At 52.5% G+C, this 8,323-nt stretch overlaps 1 protein-coding gene across 1 annotated transcript; it reads right to left on the bottom strand.

The window, feature by feature from the left end:
• Positions 1–6,037: 6,037 nt before the first annotated feature.
• On the bottom strand, positions 6,038–7,069 carry LOC120640374 (BTB/POZ and MATH domain-containing protein 1-like). The gene has a single exon (XM_039916204.1). The coding sequence runs from the start codon at positions 7,067–7,069 to the stop codon at positions 6,038–6,040; it is 1,032 nt and encodes a 343-aa protein (XP_039772138.1).
• Positions 7,070–8,323: the final 1,254 nt, after the last annotated feature.

Below are 8,323 nucleotides of genomic sequence, written 5' to 3'. Positions count from 1 at the left end.
GCCGGCTTCGATTCAAGATCGATCTTCCTTTGCTCTGCGGCACCCTGCCCGGCGGCCGTTCGAGCCACCGACAGCGTCCTGGTGGCTCTTTCCTCCGTGGAAGCCTTCTCCAGCGAAAAGCCTGGAAAAGGGATCCCTTCTCCTCCGCTCGTCAAGGCAAGTAGGAAGTGCACGACGTTGGCACCTTGGATGGACGGGGGCCTCTCCCCTGGATAACAGATGGCGAGCTTGATGGCGGACGGCGATCTGATGATGGATGGCGAGCTCGACGATGGTCGGAGATCACGACTCTGGTGTGGCCACCGCGTGCATGACTTTGACGGTGATGGACGAGCACGCCCGCCTTCCTGGCTTCTCCGCTCGTCAAGGCGAGCAGGAGGTGCACGACGTCGTCTGCATCTCCGATGGAGATGGGCTGGGGGCGCGCCTCGCCCCTGGCTCCTTTAGCCGCCCGCTGCTCCTGTGGAGGAAAGGCCGACCTCAAGCAGAAGAGCAAGATCACCTAAACAACAATATAAAGAATTTTACCTTGGAAATGTACAGCCACTCTGCCGGCGATCCGATCCCTTGACTCTGGCGCGTGGCTCGGACGACGATGGACGAGTGCGCCTGCCTCCCTGCCCTGCCCTGGCTTCTCCGCTCGTCAAGGCAAGCCGGAGGTGCACAACGTCGTCATCTGCATCTCCGATGGAGATGGGCTGGGGGCGCGCCTCGCCCCTGGCTCCCAGCCGCCTACTGCTCCGATCCAAGGAAAAGGGCCCGGGACGTGAAGACCTCGTGGCCTTTACATAGGCAGGGATTAGGGTGACGTGCAGCTCCAGGTATACCTGGCCATGCAGCACGAGACACGGTGGGCCAGCCCGCAGCACGGAAAAATGGCACGGCACTGGCCCGGCCCGGCACGAGCACACTTGCACAGCGTGCCTGGGCCGTATACTCAGCACGCTAGGCCGGGCCGGCACGGCACGGATAGCGCTGGATTGTCAGCCACGCGAAGCGGCCCGCGAACACACTTTGGCCCGTGAGCCCGCCAGGCACGCGCCCCAGGCCAACGGCTCTTCCCCCCTGACCGTATAAAACGGGCGGCTGGGCGGAGGCCAGCACAAACCCTAGGCTAGCCTCCGCCCGCCCTCCGCTCGCAGCTGCCGCCTCGGCCCTCGCCCAACTCGCACGCCTGGACCTCGCCGCCGACGCCGAGATGCGATCGACCGCTGGCCGCCGCGCACGAACTACGCCGTCCCCTCTCTGATCTCATCAGCTCTCCCTCTCCCCTCTCGGCCTCTCCGGCTCTCTCTCTCAGATCTAGCCGCCACCTCCTCTCTGTGCTCCGGCTTCTCCCGCTCTGGTCTCCGTGGCTTCTCGTCCTCCTCCTCCAATGGATCCACGACGGCGACTCCGGTGCTCCGGTGAGTCTTTGTACTTGTAGGTAGGGTTAGGTTTAGGGTTAGGGTTATCTCCCTCGTTTCTCAATCTCTCTCTGTTCTTGCAGGTGTCGTCGTGGAACCGAGCGCCTGAGTTGGATCCGACGTCCAACAAATATGAGCTCCGGTTGCTTGGTCAAGCTGGAGATGACAAGGACGACATGGACGCCGAGCGGGGGGAGCTATTTGGGTGCAGTGTTGGGCCTCAGGATGGCGGTGGCGCAGGCGACGGTGCCGGCGCCAGCCATGACGCCGCGGCTCAACCCGAGCCAGTCATCGATGTCGAACTCGAGCCCTGCCCGACCCAGAGCACGGCTGGCAACAAGAGGAGGAGGAAGTCCACTTCTCCGGTCTAGGAACACTTTGAAGAGATCTTCGAGATGAGGAGAGGTAAGGAGGTAAGAGTCGGTGCAAAGTGTAAGCACTGCAAGAAACACTACTCTGGTCTTAGCTCTGGTGGCACTGGACACTTGACTAGGCACATTCCTAAATGTCCAGTGTTGAAAGGGCGCTATTCTAGTGGTGCTCAATTTTTGCTTCAGTTCAATTCTGATGGATCTGTTGCTAATTGGGAGTACAGTCTTGAGGTTGCTAGAGTTCAATTGGTTAGTCTTATTGCTAGATTTGATCTGCCTTTAGGATTTGGTGAGTCAGAAGCATTCGATGACTACATTACCACTGCTCACAATCCTAGGTTTACTCCTTGCTCTAGGCAAACTACAACTAGGGATCTAATTAAATACTTCACTGAACGTCGTGATAAACTTGTGGACACTTAAAAAACTGTTTCATCTGTTGCTCTCACATCTAATATCTCGTCTGGTAATGCCAAGGAAGATTATCTATCTGTTGCTGCTCATTTCATTAATTCTGATTGGCAATTAAAGAAACAGATACTTGGCATCAGGTTAATCGATTGCTCACACAATACTGAAAATATTGCTGAATGTGTTGCTTGTGTTGCATCTGATTATGGCTTATCTGATAAGATATTTTCTATTACTCTTGATAATGCATCTGCAAACACTAAAGCCATGGGACAATTAACTCCTTTGCTATCTGGTTATGTTGGTTCTTTACTGTTGCATCAGAGATGTGCTTGCCATATTATTAATCTGATAGTTAAGTCTGGACTTGATTCATTCAAGGATATGTTAACTAACTTTAGAACTGCTATATCACTCTTGAATGCATCTAATCAACGCATTGTTGCCTACAAGAGTTATTGCATTGCTATGGGTGTTAGGCCTAGAAATTTTGGTTTGGATATGGATGTTAGATGAAATTCAACTTATCTCATGCTGAAGCATTTAATCCCACATAGAGAGACATTTTCTGTGTGGATCACCACTAATTACCCTTTGAAGGATGGTGAGTCTCTGCTAACTAATAAGCATTGGGATATTGTTGAAAAAAAATACTTTCTTTCCTTGAACAGTTTCATGATTCCACAGTTGTTCTGTCTGGTGTTTATTATCCATCCTCTCCATTAATCTTGCATCATGTTTTTGAGATTGCTAGTCATTTGAATGAGTACCAGTTTGATAATGATATAAGGTTTATTGTTAACCCCATGAAAGATAAGTTTCTAGCCTACTGGTCTGATATACCTATGTTGTACTCCTTTGCATTTATCTTGGATCCAAGGGCTAAGATAAAGGGTTTTACCAGTGTGCTTAGACTACTATCTAGATTCAATGATGTTGATTACTCCTTATTTAACTGAGGTAAGAGCTGAACTGTCTGAGATTTACAAAAAATATGAAACTAAGTTTGGTTCAATGAGAGTGAGAGGCCTACTCAACCAGTCACAACTGGTAAGAAGAAGTATTCATGGGGTAAGATATTTGCTGATGATGATGGTGGGTCTGGTAACTTGAGTTCTGGATCTTTGGTTCATTCTATACTTGGGTTTGGTTCTGGTGCTATTGGTTCTTGTTCTAGTGCTAGTGCTGCCTCTCTGTCCAGGAGAGGTTCATCTGCTAGTGCTTTACTCCAGGCAGCACAAGCAGGTTCATCTCTTGCTGGCTCTGAGCTAACTAGCTACCTTGACAGTGACACAGTTAACTTTTTTGATGAGGAGTGGAGTGTTTTATCTTGGTGGCGAGATCACAAACTAACATATCATGTTTTATCCATCTTGGCTAAAGACATCTTCACTGTTCTTGTTTCTACTATTAGTTCAGAGTCTGCTTTTAGCACCACTGGCAGGATCGTTGAGGAGGTACGTAGAAGCTTGGGATCTGACATGGTGGAGATGCTAGCACTGCTGAAAGACTGGGAGCAAGGAGATGCAAGGATGCAACACACCGTGGAAGACAAGGAGCTGGAGGCGGCATTTCAGGATCTGTTCCTTGATGACGACAACAATTCGGCTGGAGCTGGAGCATGATGATGAAGACAAGGAGCTGGAGTTGTGCCTGAGTGGCTGTGTAACCCATTTATGTATCCCTTGGAGGCTATTCCAAGTTGAACTTTGGTTTGTAATGGACACTTAAGAACTTGAACTTTGAGCTGGCTGTACTCTTTTTTCCTTTGTAGGGTTTTCTCTCAAGATGAGAGTTTTTCCCTACAATGGTTTTTAATGAGGCAGCACTTAAAACAGCTCCAATAAAGTTTAACTTTCCTTTGAATTTTGTCTATGTTTGCTGAATTTGAGAATCTGTTGTAGTGTTGAACTGTCTTTGAATTTCTTTGATGAACTTGATCATGTTTGAAGAAGGTTCTCTGGCAAGCCGTGCCTGGATGGCCCGGCGTGCTATGCTTTGGTACGTCGTGCCAGGGGCACGGCACGGCACGCCTATGGCCTCCAGGAGCCGTGCCGTTGCCGTGCCAAAACCGTGCCCGTGCTGTGCGGTGCGGCCCGTTTGGCCAGCTATAGCTCCAGGTCTCCACCCGACGCGCCGGACTTCAGTTGAGAGAAACTCTGCATACTTATCTGCCCGGCTCCTGCCGTGCAAAATGGAACCACACGCATCCTGGCTAGCCGGACTCGCTGCACCGTGGGCCTTACCAAGAATGCTCTCCAGCACACGTGCGTGAGAAGCTAAGAGGCTGAGGATGATGCACGCGGAGTTCTCTCATTTTGCTATGGGCCAAACGCCAAGTCGTACTTGCCACGGAGAGGTCTTGACGCTTCTAGAATCTTCTAGGCCACGCCGGCTGCCACGTGGGTCCGGCAGCAGCTCGAGATGGCAATACGTATTGTACAGACCATGAATGTGTACACGCCGCCAGTTCAGAGAAACATGCACGCGCGGCTTGCTATATATGCTTGCCACTATACACACGTACATGGAGCCCATGAGCTTGTTGCTAGCTTCTCTTTTTATTGCTTCTTTTCTCTTCTTGCTTCTCGATAAAACACTTGAGCTTAACACATGACACTTGAATATATAATGACAAAAATACATCAAACATTGGCCGGGACCCATTCGTTTTGAAATCTCCGTATGATATGCTTGGCAGCATCTTGCTGTACCGTCGTAGTTGACGCCTCCTTTTGGTTTCTTCTTCTCAACCCTTTCGCTCAAGTGCACGCAATATCTCGGAATTTCATCTCCGCAGACCGCAGCGCTTTCTATTCAGTTCCAACCTGCAGAGTGTAGCTACAGTAAATGTACGCATGCCAGGCTTAGAAGACTCCAGCCCTCTTGTCGAGGATCCTTCTCTGCTAGGATGCTGCAAGCCATTGAGAATCAAAGCCATCTTGCATGGTGTAATGGTAACTGCCCTATTCTCTGTGATCATGTTTGCCTACCTCTACCTTTATCTTTGTCGTAGCCAGCATATTAGCGGCGGCAAGATCAAACTCGGTGATAACAGCTACGCCCTTGCATCGCTGATCATTCAGATAATAGCCTACCTTGCCCTTAGCGGACTATACATACGCAACTCCTCCGGTTGGCCGGACAAGCTCATCTCTGCTGGATATCTTGTACTTGTTATGTCTGTGTTCCTCATCTCTTCTTTTAGACTTCAAAACCGCCGCAACACTTATCGCCATGTTGAACTCGTTTCCTGGGCCAATATGGTAGCTACATCCTCGTATTGCACCATCATAGTGAATTGGGTGCGTACGTTGCGAAAAAAATTTACTCCAAGTTTTCTGGAGCATCAATATCTAGGACGGCCCTCCCGGTCGAGTTTTGCACCTCTTCCTATCTACAGTAAAAACTGCCAAAAACCACTAAACTTGAGTTTTTGGTCGAACATAGTGGGTTTGGCGCATTCGTTGCGAAAAATTTTACAGCACGTTTTTGGTGAGCGGCTGAAACGGCTCCCTTGGACAAGTTTTGCACCAATGCTCCGACAGCAACGAAAACTGCTGAAAACATACGAAGCATGAGTTTTGGATTCGTTGGAGTGGATTGGAACAAATTTTTCTGTGCATCCGTGGCCAAGATGGCCCTCCCGGACTAGTTTCGTACCTCTGCTATCCACAAGAAAATCAAATTGCAAAAAATCCACCAATCATGAGTATTGAATTAGATGTGTTCGTTACGAAAAATTCAACCACAAAAACTTATTAACATGACAAGTTACACACATAAAACTAGCTAGCACCAAAACACATGTAGCTACAAAACTCTTGGAGCTTTTGTGTTTGTACGCTATTAAGGCCTACGGCGGCCCAAGAAAGTGTGGCACGCCTGCTCGAGCTCCTTGCAGGAGTGCGCCTGCGCCAGGTCCAGGATGCCCCGCACCGTGTCGTCCTTGATGAAGCGGCGCAACCGGGCCGCGCACATCTCCTTCATCCTCTCGATGAGGAACATGTCTGCGGCCTCGAACAGCTGCCGCGTCATGCCGGCCTCGCCGTTGGCCTTGATCAGCTCCTCCGGCAGGTCGTCGTGGTAGATGTAGTGGAGCACGCCCTCGAACGCCTCCGGGGTCGTGCCCGAGATGGTCACGCACGGCAGGCCCGCCTCCGCCCACCTCTCCTCCCCGCCGCGCCCGTAGAGCGCCGTCGCGAACCACTCGGACTGCGCCGCGACCACCAGCCCGTGCGCCTCGAAGACCGTGCCGCCCACGGTGAACTTGACGTCGAACGGCGCCCTGCCGCTCTTGAAGAACCGCATGGCGTTCGCCGCGAAGTCCGACTGGTGGGGCGCCATCGCGACGCCGGCGACGGCGCTGCTGGCCCGGTCATCGGCGCCGCCGCCGCCGCCGCGGTCCTTCCGGCGGCTATTGAAGACCTCCACGGTGCAGCGCACCAAGATGGAGTCCTCGTAGAGGACGCCCAGGTCGGCGCCCTCGATGGCCTCGCGGGTGACGAACACGCGGAAGCCCCAGCTGTTGCAGCGCCTGTCGAAGCTGCAGGGCCGGTCGGAGCGCCGCGAGTAGGCGACGGTGCCGTCGGGCTTGAGGAGCTGGACGGTGAAGCGGGCGCGGACGGCGTGGCAGTACGGCTTGTAGAGCGTCTGCACGTAGAAGGCGACGAACACCGAGTTGGGGGTGTAGCCGTCGGGGTAGAACCGGAGGAACCACGTGCGGCCGTCGACGGTGAAGTAGCGGGAGAGGATGGAGTTGCCGGAGCCGATGCCTTTGGTCTGGCTGTAATGCCGGATCGTGAACTGGTGGGTGCCGGACACGGGGGCCAGGTCGTCCAGCCCGCCGCCGGCGTCGGGCGCCGACAGGCAGCAACCCATGGATCGGTTGACGTACTAGTAGGGTTCGTTCCCTGGCTAGTTATATTAATTATTATAGAGATGTGTTTGGATTGATCACACACGCCTCACGCGGAGGATCTCTCCGTCGAGATCTCGCAAGAAGTTAGGGAGGAACGGCGAAATCGGCGGCGGGATGCATAATCGAAAATACAAAGAAATATACAATTGAATTTGAATCCGAGTGGTATAAATTAAGGGTGCCGCAGCGAAAATGAATTCCAATCGGTTACCTTCTCGGTGCTCAGATGATTCCAGCGAATTACGTGTCAATTATAACTTGCAAGTTGTATCCACAAAGAAAAACTAGTATTTGAAAACACATTCATATTTACATTTTAATTCAATGCAAAGGCCAAAGGGGGCTTATGGTAGAGCGACAAACTTCTGCTGAGAGAAATATTTTCTTTTTGTTCTCAGCAAAAAAAATGGAGCCGGATCAGAGTCGAGCATGGCTCGTGTCAAGTTCAAATCGCATCTGAACTATGCCACGTTTCATGATGGGTATGGACTAGAACTTGACTCGCGTACTGGATGAACAAGTTTCCTTACAATATATACATGTACCAATGTCCAATGGCGTCAAAGACACAAGACACGGGACACGGGCGTCAACAATGGCATCGAGAAACTCTTCAGCGTCCTCGCGCGGCCCCGCGATCAAGACGCTGACGACGACCCGAGTCTGCAACTTCTCAAACTACTCCAAGTCGGCGGCGCAGCTGCGGCCGGGACAGGCGCTGAGGTCCAAGCCCTTCGACTTCCATGGCCGTTCGTGGCGCATCAAGCTCTACCCCGCGGGCTTCATCCCCGCCACGCGGGACTTCGTCGCCGTCTTCGTCAAGTGCCGCACGGAGCCCTTCTGCTTCTACAACACCGGGCTGACGATCGAGATCCTGGACAGCAAAGGCGAGAGCGCCGTCTTCGACGACGCCACCGCCAAGAGGAGGACGCTGTCGATGAGCGACCGCGAGTTCAGCCAGGGCTACGTCGAGCTCGCCCGGAGGCGGGAGCTGGAGGCCTCGTCGTGCGTTTGCGACGACGACTCCATCACGGTCAGGTGCACGCTGACCATCGGCGCCACGGCAAAGCCGCCATCGGTGTTCCCGTGGAGGCGCACGACCAAGAGTGACGACGCCGACGATATGGTCGCTACACATGAGTCGTTGATCGAAAGCTTTGCAGGGGACTCCGCGGCCGACACGGACGCGGCGTCCACGTCCACCGCCGCGCCGG

Source organism: Panicum virgatum, chromosome 7K (genome assembly GCF_016808335.1).
Source record: "Panicum virgatum strain AP13 chromosome 7K, P.virgatum_v5, whole genome shotgun sequence".
Classification (NCBI taxonomy): domain Eukaryota; kingdom Viridiplantae; phylum Streptophyta; class Magnoliopsida; order Poales; family Poaceae; genus Panicum; species Panicum virgatum.
The sequence above is the reverse complement of the archived record's forward strand: the minus strand, read 5'-3'. Positions and strand labels throughout refer to the sequence as shown.

Excerpts from the sequence above, each read along its gene's own strand:
- LOC120640374 (XM_039916204.1), bottom strand. The coding sequence starts at position 7,069 with ATGGGTTGCTGCCTGTCGGCGCCCGACGCCGGCGGCGGGCTGGACGAC.